At 40.8% G+C, this 13,549-nt stretch overlaps 1 protein-coding gene across 2 annotated transcripts in view; it reads left to right on the forward strand.

Moving 5' to 3' along the window:
• The window catches only part of myo1ea (myosin IEa), a 32,581-nt gene that overhangs the window by 4,803 nt on the left and 14,229 nt on the right, over positions 1–13,549 (forward strand). For both annotated transcript variants that reach the window (XM_088370329.1, XM_088370330.1), the window contains exons 2-9: positions 5,692–5,835; positions 6,574–6,663; positions 7,501–7,595; positions 10,046–10,133; positions 11,698–11,787; positions 12,478–12,609; positions 13,067–13,201; positions 13,306–13,438. In XM_088370329.1, the coding sequence (XP_088226455.1) occupies positions 5,692–5,835; positions 6,574–6,663; positions 7,501–7,595; positions 10,046–10,133; positions 11,698–11,787; positions 12,478–12,609; positions 13,067–13,201; positions 13,306–13,438 (907 nt within the window). The remainder of the gene's footprint in view (positions 1–5,691; positions 5,836–6,573; positions 6,664–7,500; positions 7,596–10,045; positions 10,134–11,697; positions 11,788–12,477; positions 12,610–13,066; positions 13,202–13,305; positions 13,439–13,549) is intronic.

Below are 13,549 nucleotides of genomic sequence, written 5' to 3' on the forward strand. Positions count from 1 at the left end.
CAGGGCTGTTTGATTTCCTTCTCACGAAAAACGTGTGTCGTTGACTGAAACTGACCTCTCCTTCCCATATGGAAGATCGTTTGAATTGCAACCCATCTAATGTGTTTCTCCATTAACAGTCTGTTATCTGATACTGGAGCTGCCATTAAAGCCCGTTTTCATCGAACCGTACGGATCAGTGACGAAGAACACAAAATGGTCTTTTAAATCTGGATATATGGAGTCTGCCACTATTCGGGGGGATACAGACTGGCTCAGCCAACAAATATCAAAAATATAATTTACGCCTATTGAAATGGATTTTGAACCCCCGCAAAAATCTTCAAAAAACACTGAAACCTTCAAAATACATTTGACCATGAAAAACAAGGAATAGAAATGGGAATATATACAGGATTCTTTAGCATGTGTGAAATGAATACCATTGTAGCTCAGGTTTTAAAAGCGAGTGTGCAATTGTTTCTTTGCAAGTGTTCAGTAGAAAGTGCCTCAGGATAATTGATTGAAACCTGAGTTGGAAGTTCTGGTGACACACAGAGATTGGTCATGACTGTAGATGGTTTGTTTATGTTCAACCACCGCTGATGCTGCTCTAAAAGAATACGTATACTTTCCTGTATTTGGTGTGACGTGTTCCTGTCTTTGATTTCCACCAGAGTTCCTACCCGAACCCCAATCATCTCAGAGATTATATATCTTTCTGTTGTTTTTTTTTTTTTTTCTCGAAATACCAATTCTGTTTGAGATGTTTCAAATAAGCCCTGAGGATAAACATTGCCTGGACGTAACTGAAACGCTGTGTAATTTTAGTTCATGATGTGTTTGGGATCTTTTCTTTGGCAAGACGGTGTTCTCCATACACACACCCTTCCCTGTAGGCACAGCATTATGTGACTTCACAATTGGTCAGCTCACGTTACCGCCATCCAGCAAAAGTAACAAATTACTAGTGTCTACTCTTTTGATCGAGCTCTCGTGTGAAGTTGAGATCTTTGGCGAAGGTCAAAATTCTGAGTAATATGGCCTCTCTGCACCGTTAGGCACAGTCACATTAGTCACAATGAGTTGTGACTAACATCACACTTAGAAAGCTGGTAATGCTCAGTTTTTTATTATGGTAACAATATTTATGGGTTATGGCTGCTGTTTGCAGTTGTGGTTTAGACTAAAATGTGCAACTTAATCTTTTTGACCTGTAACAAAGTACAATATTACAATGTCGACATAGATGTGGGATGGTTTTCTACATTATAGGTACCATAACTATTATTTAGGAATTGTTAAGTGTGGCAAAGTATTTATACAGTAGTAAGGAAGCATTTTTAATGGCAGTCTCTGTTCTTCTCAGTGACATCGCTTTGTCCATCGTATTCCCCGTGATGGATTGCTGGGTATGGAATTACAAGCAAAATTCATGTCTCTGTTGATTTCCATTCGTCATTCAAATTAAAAGCACGCCACCATGGTTGGCATGTACACATAAGAAAAATAGTGCGGCAGCATAACAAGTCACATCCACTACATCATGTGTTTTTTGATTCCTCTTTCTTTGATGTATATTTTATTACAGCATATGTACATGATCAAATTTACAATATATGATTTTAAATATATACTTTGGGCCATACAAAACAATGAGGCAATGTAAATATTTTGAAGACATTCATAGACCAGATTCAACTAAGATAAAAGTGCCTTAATTTGTGACATATGTTTACAAAATGAGCTTATCTGAGTCTTAATCCTTGGCTCTATCATCACTAGCTTTATTGCCAATAACCAGCAAGGAAATAATCTGACAATGTGGATTTAATCTCGGTATCCCTGCTGCTAGCAAAATATTGGCGACAGACTAATTTCCCCCCCCAAAAGGAGTCTACAAAATGTTAGCAAAGCATTTCCCCTGTATGTTTGATATCTTCTGACCTAGTTCAGTGTATTCTAATTAGAGAGCTGCTTCTTTTTAAAAATGTTCTTGGAAATCTGGCAACACATTCATGTTTAGTCGACCTTTAAAACACTGTAAATAAAAAATAAATTGAGTGCAGGTACAAGAACAGTTTGGTTTAAAAATAATCAGGTCAAACATGGTGGCAACGGTAATATTAACACATTTGGGCTTATCAAACGCTCTCACAGCTCACTGTAGGAAATTTTGGCTCACATTAAGAAGAAATCTTGAAGTACCTAATTAAATATATGGAAATTATTCCCCATCAATTAATATCCGTTTTGTTTCACTTTGCTCCACATGACGCTTGGCCTTCAGGAAAATTTAATTTTTTTCAATTCACGCCACCTGGCTCAATTTTATTTCTTTTGTGGAAGGTAAAATCACAATCTGTAAAGCACTGCCATACATTCTGTTGTTTTCAAGTACAAGTAGGGCAATATTTCCAGATTGCCACTACAAAATGATTATCGGCCTGACTTGTTTCTAATTTTAGGAGGGCGGGCTTGTGTTTCTCATGCTCACGGTGGTAACATAGGCTGGACTGTGTGTCAGCTTGTGTGGTGGAAAAGCACAGAAGGAAGAAATGAGGGGAAAAGTGCCGCTTGTGATACTGAATCAAAGCCAGCCATTTCCTGTTTGCTGAGCCAGCTTCTGCTCTGCGTTCTCCATATATGGTGATGGTATTTGCATGGAAGGGAAAGCCTAGACTTATGGATCAGGACGGATGCTGGAATGCCTTTTCTATGTCGGTGGGTGTGGGGGGGAATCCCCGTTCTTTGGTTTGGGTTTGTCTTATGAAACACTGTCTTGCTTCAGGTTTATTTGTAAACAAACTCAAGCCATAATACACACAGAAGTTCACATTCCATGGTGTCAAAGTATATTGACCATAAAACAAGTTTGAAACATTGGTTGGAAAGTGGGATTCTTCTCAACCACTATCACACTTTAGCGCTATGACCTTTAACCCTCCGCAGCCTCAATCAAGGCACCTCCCAGGCATCTTGGTGTGTATGTCTGTATTTGTGCGTGCCGCCCTGTTTTCCCGGGCCAGCTCCTCCCTGCCTGTGACTGTTGATGCAAGACTATTTTCTCAGTCGTCTTGCCTCATTAAACCAGCTCGAGTCAAAACACACGAAGCTATTCTCCCAACATTTGACATGCTCCTCCTACGTGCACGACTTATTAGTTCACTCATCATGAATCTGCACTTTTTCATTCCAGACAGGTTAATTGTGGCACACTTGAGAGATGTTTTTTTTTCCCCTTCCACTGGATGGTTTTCCCATACACTCTGCAGTCAATTAGTGATATGAGACATTTGTGGGTCTTGGCTTTGTCTATGGAGCCAAAACATGCTTATGTAAAATGCTCAGCATATTTTAAAGCGATGCAGCACATTGTGTGGTACGAGGTTGTACACAATCGGAAGTTACTGTTGTCTTTTGTGTGCTAGGTACATCACTTGAGATCTTTTAAATCGCTCAAAATTGTGATTGGGTGTTTAGAACAGGTGGGTGGGGTGAGTCCAATGTAGTGACGCCCCGTTATTCTCAAGGGAACGAGACCAAGCCTTGTCATGACTAATGAAAATGCGTGCGTAGTTGACAACGCCAACACTAAAAATAGAATGATTTTCTTCTGGCAAATAACAAAGTCCAGATTAAGCCGTAATAAATTCATAAATGAGGTAAACTAGCACAATAAAGTATTGAACTTTGAAATGGTAGATCTGCTCCCATTTATCAGTTTCATCTGTTTCATTATTCAAAAACAGTTCTGCTTTCTCTTCAATGCTGTGCATAGAGTACTTTTCTACCTGTATTTTATGAATGCGCCTAACCCTTTCTACAACAAGTAATTAGGTTGGAGAAACTGCCATTTTCATTTAAGTGTTGTGGTTGACTTGCTGGTTTTATTCCACAGCGCTTCAAATCTTGCAAATGCTGACGCAAACAGTCTCTTGTATGTTTCTAAGTGACGTTCTTATCAGCTGAAATGACATGACATTGACAGGGTGGCTCAAAGTTGCCAATCCTTTTTTTTTTTTTTTTTTTGTCCGTTTATGAATTCCTGTCTTACTGTTCTTTACTTGGGTTGCGAATGAACCGCAGCCCAACAAACCAAAAATAAATCACCCACATGCTTATAGATAGCCATAGTTAAAAATACAAGTAGCTCAATATAAAATAAGTATTTTTTCAACAAAAGGACTAAAGTACTCTTCTGCTGTGACCTCTTGAGTGCAAAAGTTGAATAGTAAAAGAAGCATGTTTGTCAAAACTCCCAGACAAATTGCACCTTTTGCTCCTTTGAGTCTGTAATCAACACCATTTTTGCATAGTTCTCTCCCACTTCTAACCAAACACTCACTGGCCCAACTTTAAAAAGCACAGTCCCCGTGAACTTAACACCTATGACATATGTTTCCATTCCTACTGATGTGACATTGGTATGTTATTGCAGAAAGAAAAACATGTGCATTTACCTGGCCCCACCTATAAAAAGCAGTTGAACATGTTAATGGGTGTGATCTGAAGGATTAATTAGGCAGTAATTGGTTGTTGTACCAGAGAGGGAAAGTACCTGGGTTAGTCTGCAAAAGCTGTGAACATTTTCTTTCATCGCACAGTGTGTAAAGTGGTTGATTTTCCTCTTGTAAAATCTAAATTCACCCTGGAAGATGTTAAAAACACACCAGTTCTCTCTATAACAAGTTAATGAGTGTCTGTCTGACTTTCCACGAGATTTTTATACAGGCTATGGATTTATTTCAGACAGTGACTGTGGATTGTTTCTTTTCTTTTAGTACTTTTTGATATTATGAAGGAGACTCCCCTCACCATGCTTTCCTACTTTGCTCTTGGGAGGAAGTCAAAGGTTAAATAGTGGATACTCGCAGAGTCATTCTCCGTTCCAGGCCACACTCTGTGATGTGACCTTCTTCCACAGTAGCCACACACTGAGTGACACAACACTGACTCATAGTGCATGATGGATGATCTCACAGTCAGCATATGCAAAAAAACAAGAGTTGCATGTTCGGATGTGGAGAGAAGTCGGATCCAAAAAGAAACACATTGCAACAATCACACAATGTGCAGATTTAGAATAAGTGTTCTTGTTTGTTTTGTCAGATTACCTCATGGCGTGTGTGTGTGCGTGTGTGTGTGTCTCTTTTGGGGAGATGCCACATGCCTCAAACCCACACTTCTTTTTTATATTTTATCTATCCATCTTTTATACTGCGTGTGCTAGATAGAGCCTATTCCAGTTTTTTTTTTTTTATAACATTTTTGTCATTTGATTTTTTTAATTAATTTATTTTAAGGTATTTACTGATCAAATATTTCTTTACTGTTTTATAGACTGCATATATCTGTCTGTTAATATAGGTGATTTATTTATTATTTTAATTCCACTCAAGAAAATGTTAAGTGGGGTGCAAGATTGAACAGAAAATCATGATACAATTAATAAATTGAAAAAAATCTTCTTTTCAAGCTTAAATGCACATTCTTTCTGCATTTATAAAGTATTCTTTTTTTTATGAGATACATAATTGTATATTATTGTGGTTGGACTCTACTGTATCATGTCAAGCAATTGTGGCTCATTCCAATTGGATTCCAATTTGGTTACCTTATTTACTCATCTCATTTTAGGTCTACTAAAAAGTCAAATTCCCTGACTGTCTGGCCCATCTAACTATTTTTTCCTTCTGTGTTTTATTTTAGGGGGGTCGGGGTCAGTTCGGGTACCACTGGCAGAGCCATAATATCAAACTGAGCGGAGTGGATGACATGGTGCTGCTCAGCAAGATCAACGAGGACGCCATAGTGGACAACCTGAAGAAAAGATACATGGATGACTACATCTTTGTATCCTCACCTTACAGTGGCGCCTCGCACCTCGGCGAGGAATTGCGAGCTTCACTTCACCTCCGCTTTTCCCAGAATAGCCCGATAGTGCGTCATCCGCGACAGTGAGTAACCTCGTTGTCGGAAGCTAACGCCCGCCCCTCCTGCGGTTGAGGGGGCACAGGTCAGCCTGCTACCACTGCCAGATGTTTGACTCACTTGCTCAAAGAAAGAAGATTTCACTGGGGTGCAAACTGACAAAACATCCAATGTGTTTTTTTGCTGATGTCAGGCGGATTCCTTAAAAATAACCACCAAAAAAGTCCCCCGCCCCAAATATATGTTGAGTCATTTACATTGCAATTGCATGAGAAGTTGTGATTTTACACAGCTCTCAGGGTTTAGTGTTTTTGTAATCCAAGTACACGCACAATTCAGTGAATGACCAACTCATGAATGAAGAACGACGAAGCCCTTTGAAAAAAAGTTCTTTCAGAAGAAGCACTTTTATGGCAGTTCTCGGGGTTGTGAACTTTACTGGCAGCTTCAGGCCTGAAATTCTTTTTAAATCTAGATGTTGGTCAGCAAACTGTGCAGCCTACTTGCCTGCTCATTCTAGGCCACCTACAATAGCACTTTTATTTATCACCAACAGCATTTTGGTTTCAATGTAATGTCCGCCAATCCCAGTGTGCTTAGCTTTTGCTTTTTCTTTAGATTACACTGCTTTGTATGACCCTTAACCAACATCCTTGTCAGACATACATTGGTCCTGTGCTGATCTCCATCAACCCCTTCAAGCAGATGCCTTATTTCGGGGAAAAAGAAGTGGAGATCTATCAAGGCGCGGTGAGTAGCTGAATTGAACCCGAATGCATCGTCTCAGGCTGTGTCACTGCTGTTTGCGCAGCGTTTAAGATGTTACCGTCTGCTGAACAAAGTTGCTGAAAAGAACTGGGTTGGATTCAGTGCGAGCGTTCCAGCTGGCGGGGGCAGATGTTGCCTGTCAGGAACTGGCCCTGATCACTGGGAAAGCTTGGCAGTGCCGTCATAGAACTGTGTGTTCGGCCAGCTGCACACTTTAAAGTCCCGGATACTGTAATAAATAGTCAATATTGTGCAGAGAAATGTACCGGTTGCTTTTAAAAATAAGAGATTGTATTTATAGTGACTCGCAAATAGTAACTACGGGAAAAACAAAGGATGCAATGCTTATCTGTACTGTTTAGTGCCAGTACATACTTGTGCACAGCGTTGAGAAAAATTCAATGATGCTAGTGGCCCCGGATCACTGCTAATGTAAAACCCGACTTATGCTATCACATTACTCAGTTGTTCGTTTTATTGTTCTCACTCATTTTTTTTTTTTTTCATCAAATTGGGTTGGACATGTATGTGTCACAACAATGGTGGGATTATCGTCCTCATTTTATTTTGTACGTCACAAAAACATTGCATTTGAACAAGGAAGCGTATGTAGATTTTTTTATAGCCATTGCATGTGGAATTCAAGAATAGAAAGCGGAAGCAACAGTGCAATGCATGTTTTGAATTATCTTTTGGATAGTAGCGGATATATGGCTGACAACATAGGGAAATCATTTTTTGGTAAATTGATAGTCAACGAAATGTCTGAACAAATCTTTTGAAATGTTCTCTCCTTGTGATTTGTTTCCTTCCCATAAGGCCCAGTATGAGAACCCGCCTCACATCTACGCTCTGGCAGACAACATGTACCGAAACATGATGATCGACCGAGAAAACCAGTGTGTCATCATTAGGTAAAAAGAAAAAAAAATATGGCAAGAAGATATGAAGTGTTTGCTCCGAATGCTCACTCATATTCAGGATGGGAAATCTGAGCTGATCTATTCTAACTGGAAAGCAGTCTAAAGGTGAATATGATTATAGATTAGGAGTGCGGAAGAACGAACCTAACAGGTTCCTCCACCGTCATTATTGGAGGCGACTTACGGGAAAAGACGCCTTTTTTCCAAATAAGTCATTGTTTATTCTAGTTGACATGGGCTCAGTTGAAAGGAAATAGGCTATGATGGCACCGTCGTCGTTGCTTTCATTGTGGAACTATTATTAGTTTAAACGCAAAAGCAGATCTCCATTTGGACGAAGCCGATGAAACCCAACAACCATCCAATATATTTTTGCAGTATCCATTGCTCAATATGCTGTAAGAACTTAAATGTGTTAAACCCTTGCAATGAGGCCCACATTGGGGGTAAAGTTTATGCCGTTTGTGTGCATTTGTGATTGAAATTGTCTACTTTTGATAGTAAAGTTCTTTCCATAGTTCTCCCATCGCTCCCTTGGTCACACAACTCCTCTTTTCGCTCTCAATTTGCCCTCGATTGCTCTTCTCTAGGTCTCTGTTAAAACCAGAGAGAGACAGATGGCATTGTGGGTTCTGTTTTGGGCGTCTTGCTTAGTCTTTTTTTGGCCTCTGTTGTGAGGTGCTGGCTCATGTGTTGGTTAGTTCTTCGTAGACGGTGGTTTTTGAAGCGTAAAGTACCTTGAGATAATTTCTGATGTGATTTGGCACTGTATAGATAAAATCGACATCACTTGACAAACAACAGAAAGTGTACCTCTGTGATTTTTGACTCCTTCTTTGAATCAAAAGCTGTTTTCTAGGCCACTTTATGCAGCACTGTGTTGTTTCTGGAGCGAGTTGTGCTGAGAGGAGTGATGTGTCATGATGGGGCCTTTTATCCTATGGTGCAGTCGCCTGAGCGCCGCGGTTCCTATAGTGCTTACCTCATGATGAATGGATCCTGCTTCAGCACTTTAAGCCTGTTGTGTTTGCCCAGCGAGCACTTGCTCAGTCACTCGCTTTCACAACATAAAGGCACCCAGTTGGATGATGCGATTGACCAAATCAGCAAACAAATACTGGAAGTGGTGTCATGATGAGGCAAACAAAGGCTGCCGCCAACTGCTGGCCAGGCAGTGTGGTCAGCATTGGCAAGTGTTTCTAATTTTCATTATTTACTTGGAAAATGACCAATATAAGCAGTGATGGGGCGTGAGAAAGTGCACATAATGCCACATTGCATTCTACGCGCACCGATATACCCGAAATAAACAACACATTTTAATAGGGAGGCCCAAAATGTACACTCGCGTGCAGAAGTGTGATGACTTCTACTGTACAGTGAGGACTCGGAGGCCCCATCAGAGCTGAGGTGCCGGACTGTGGGGGAGGGTTAATAGACAAGTGGCTCCCATGACTTCCTCTGGCCGCCGCTAACAGGCTGCAGCTGTTTCTAACACAGCATTTAGCAAGGCAACTCTACTTTAAGGCGATGGAGAAAAAAAAACATATAAAAACAAGACTCCACAGCCTTTCGCTGCCAAACCGCATGCGTCCAAATAAGTATGACCCAAAAGTCAAGAAGGGAAAGTAGAGTGTAGGGTGTGGGAATAGGGATGAAGGCAAGTGTGTCCCAACAGGATTTACATGCCGTCACCAATAATATTTATTTAGTTTATGAACACAGTAACATTTGAGAGAACAAACAAATTTCATAGCTATTCTCTTAGCTGGCCAGATTCCTGTCGTGCATATACTAGGTCAGTCAGATTTTTATCACCAACTTCCGGTCGCTATAGGTGAATATATATCAACAACACTGTCAGCATCTTCAAAATATACTCGCTTTGTCCAGGAAAGACATCAAGTTGCTGTTCCACAGGACATGCAGCGTCGTGTGTACATAGACTTACGTTCTTTTCAGAGACTCACCTTTTTTACACAACTGTAAAAAAGTACTAAACAGAAGTGTGACTAAAATACAAATTAAAAAAAGCCTTTATCTACTGTTCAGATGCAGCAAAATTGATGTTGCGAAAACAAAAGGCAACCAATGATAAAATAATAATATATTTATATTTTGCAACTTCCCATCATTAAAGTAGACTAACAATTTATGACTGTGAATGTTCTCTAGCACAAAACAGGAACTAAATGCCCAAAACCACAAAGAATCCAGAACTGGGAAAACAATTACGCTGAAAAAGAGGACATGCACAAGTTAAATTGGTAAAACAATAACTGTGTGAACTGCACAACTTTTCATCATATTATTCAGTGTATTAGTTAAAGATAACAGGAGAAAGCACAATTTGTCTCTGAACAACATAACTTTTCCTCATATTATTTGGTGTCTAAGTTAAAGATAATAAGACAATACATGTTGCATTTTGTCTCTTTCAGTGGCGAGAGTGGAGCCGGCAAGACTGTGGCGGCCAAATACATAATGGGATACATCTCCAGAGTGTCGGGAGGTGGACCAAGGGTGCAGGTGAGACCTTCTTCAATCATGTCAAAAATATTTTCACAATCCTTTTTTGTACTTGAATCCACAATTAATGGTCGATTTGTGGTGCAGGAAATCAAAGTGCCTCGCTTCGACATACCAGTTTCTCTCTCCAGCTATCTGTCATCGTCTGAAATAAGCACGTCTTGTTTCTTAGCTTGATAAAGATCTAAATGTGACAAGGAAATGCCTGCAATGCAACTGCAGTTGAATTACATATTTTGCATTCACTTCAGTGCGGACCCCCCCACACAGAAATAAATCGGAAAACATTTTTATTTTTTACTCAGAACTTCATGACTGATCAGTTGTCCTGGTTTCCATGAAGCCAAACAGTACAGTTCAATTCAGTTCACCACGAAATCCTGGAACAGTAAAACCCAAAGTGGCTCGCGTTTCCAATGCTTGTCGGCCGGGCGTGATAGCGATAGCTGCAGCAGCTCAGCGAGTAGTCTGACATAATAGTAGTGTGGCGAGCATATATAAAATACCTTAAAGGGATACTTGACTTAAAGTATGAGAATTGGAACGGAAAACAACTTAAGTAGCAGTTAGTAGAATATTACTTGAGTAAAAGTCTTAAAGCATATGACATTAAATACATATAAGTCTCAAAAGTAGTTTTTTGGTATTCAATGTACTCAAGTATTTGAAGTAAAACTATTTTAATAAATGAGAGGTTAGAGTCTTTTTTATTGACCGTGGTCCTTCAGAGTTTTATCCACATTTTCCACATACACCAATATAGCGATTCTCTAAACAGTCTATAAATAATCTGCGATATCTAAAAATAGCAACAATATGTCATATGATATTAGCTAAGAGAAAAGTACAGCATTAATGTAGCCAGTATTTCAGCATCTTCTTGGAGAATAAAAAATATTGAAACAATGAACAGGTAGATGTGGACACTCAGACATTTAAAGTCCCAATGATCATCGTCACACACACATCTGGGTGTGGTGAAATTTGTCCTCTGCATTTAACCCATCCCCATGTGATTTTGATTCATCCCCTGGGGGAGAGGGGAGCAGTGAGCAGCAGCGGTGCCGCGCTCGGGAATCATTTGGTGATCTAACCCCCCAATTCCAACCCTTAATGCTGAGGGCCAAGCAGGGAGGCAATGGGTCCCATTTTTATAGTCTTTGGTATGGTTTGAACCCACAACCTTCCAGTCTCAGGGTGGACACTCTACTACTAGGCCACTGAGCTGCAAGCACCTGAAAATCTTGTCGTGCATTTTAGCTCCATCCTGAAATGTCACCAGCAAACCTAATATCTCGATCTTTTTACAGAGTAGTATAATTCATTCCAGTCTGCATAAAATGACTGGAAGTCTGTCATTTCAATCCGATGAGAGTACACAAAGGAAAGATGTCCTCCAGACAGTGCGTGTTTGTACAATAAGAGTGTGCGAGTGGAAAGTTCCAGAATCACACTCACTAGTGAGGGTGTGAAGAATGTGATGTCTTTACCAAATACACTCTACGGTACGTGTGTGTGAGTGTGAAATGTCGTTCATTGTGCATGTCCCTGTGTGTCGTTGCAGCACGTCAAAGACATCATCCTGCAATCCAACCCACTGCTGGAGGCCTTTGGGAACGCCAAGACAGTTAGGAACAACAACTCCAGTAGATTTGTAAGACTTCCCAATACCTCAAACCATAAGCAAAGTCATACAAACGTACACATAGAGAGGCAGTTAGCTCATCCAACTGGTAACCTCCATAGCTTTCTGTTTGCAAAAACTTCCCCAGTTATATATATGATGGTTAGCTTCTTAAAATGAAAACCAACCATTCCAACGAAATGGTCTTGCGGTTTACTTGGCACAAAACTGTTTTGCAAGGTGGGGGACCGTTTTCCTATTGGGACCATTTGAGTCGTCTATACTAAATGTATATGATGCAAAAATTGAACACATGTTTATTCTATATTATGAGTGTGTGGGTTCCTCTTGGGTTATATATTTGTCTTTAGAATTGCCTGGCGGGCCAGATCAAATGCTCTGTATATAGCCCACAGACCTTAGGTCCCACATCCCTGCTGTATTGTTTCGGGAAGAATCTCTTCATTTTGGCTCCATCAGCCTTAAATAACTGCTTTTGAGGTCGTGTCTTTGGATGAATAATGTGTCTATTCAGTGTCGGGCTACTGCTCTCAGTTTGAGTGCGCCTGGAAAAGACATCACGTTACACGCCCGTCTGGTGAAAGAAAGTGAAAATGCAGTCAAACGCTCATATGGAAGCACACACAGGAGCACGTCAGAGCCCACAGCTCCTGTTTGTGAGCCCACTCCACTGGTCAAAATGTCTCTCTGGTCCATCAGGGGAAATACTTTGAGATCCAGTTCAGCAATGGCGGCGAGCCAGACGGGGGGAAAATCTCCAACTTCCTTCTGGAGAAGTCACGTGTCGTCATGAGGAATCCTGGCGAGAGGAGTTTCCATATATTCTATCAGGTGGGGGCTACTTGTGACCTGTGCAGCAATGAGAAAATGGTTGGCTCACCAACACAGTCTGTGAGGGGAAATCGGGATATGGACTCAAGCATTGGGCTGCAATCTCATAATCGTTCATGTATCAAACGGGGAGTGGGCTAGAGCCTCGACTTGACCCACTTTAAACGCTTCTACGATGAACGCGAACAGATTGGGAGCCATTAGGCCCTCTTAGTTTTCGTGAATAATACCTATTGATCTGGATTAATGGACAGAAATTTTCCCAAATGCACTCCAACATTTTCCCAAAAGTGATAATGACAATCCAACTCCTTAATTCCTTCTGTTTTCACTTCCTGTCAGTGCAATGGTAAATGATGAACCATTTGGCTCCTTGAAAATGTGTTTTAACTCATGTATCTCGAATCTGATGGATGTGAACCAGCACAGCATTTTATGTCATTATGTATGTGTACAGTTGATAGAAGGTGCAGGCGAAGACCAGAAGAACAGCCTTGGAATCACAAGTTTGGATTACTACACTTACCTCAACCAGTCTGGTTCTTACAAAGTGGACGACATTAATGACAAAAATGACTTCCAGGAGACCATGGTAATGTACCGCAGCACCTACTGAACGCATACTTCTCTGTCCCAGTGAGTGCCTCCACAGAGGCCTTCAAGTTTATCGTCATTGTTGGCTCTTGGTGTTGCTAGCATGCCATGAAGGTGATCGGCATCTCGGATCAGGACCGTGCCATGGTGCTTCAGATTGTGGCTGGCGTCCTGCATGTGGGCAACATCAGCTTCAAGGAGGCAGGCAACTACGCTGCTGTGGAGAGCGAAGAGTGTAAGTGGCCACTTTTCCAAGGAGGTTGTCAAGAGATCCCGTTTTGAAGGCGTGGACAGCAGAAGGCTGAAAAAGTGCTTAGACACCAGGGCAAGTTGTATAAATCATTTG

This window comes from Syngnathus floridae, chromosome 3, assembly GCF_059516105.1.
Source record: "Syngnathus floridae isolate MCC-2025c chromosome 3, RoL_Sflo_1.0, whole genome shotgun sequence".
NCBI classification, from domain to species: domain Eukaryota; kingdom Metazoa; phylum Chordata; class Actinopteri; order Syngnathiformes; family Syngnathidae; genus Syngnathus; species Syngnathus floridae.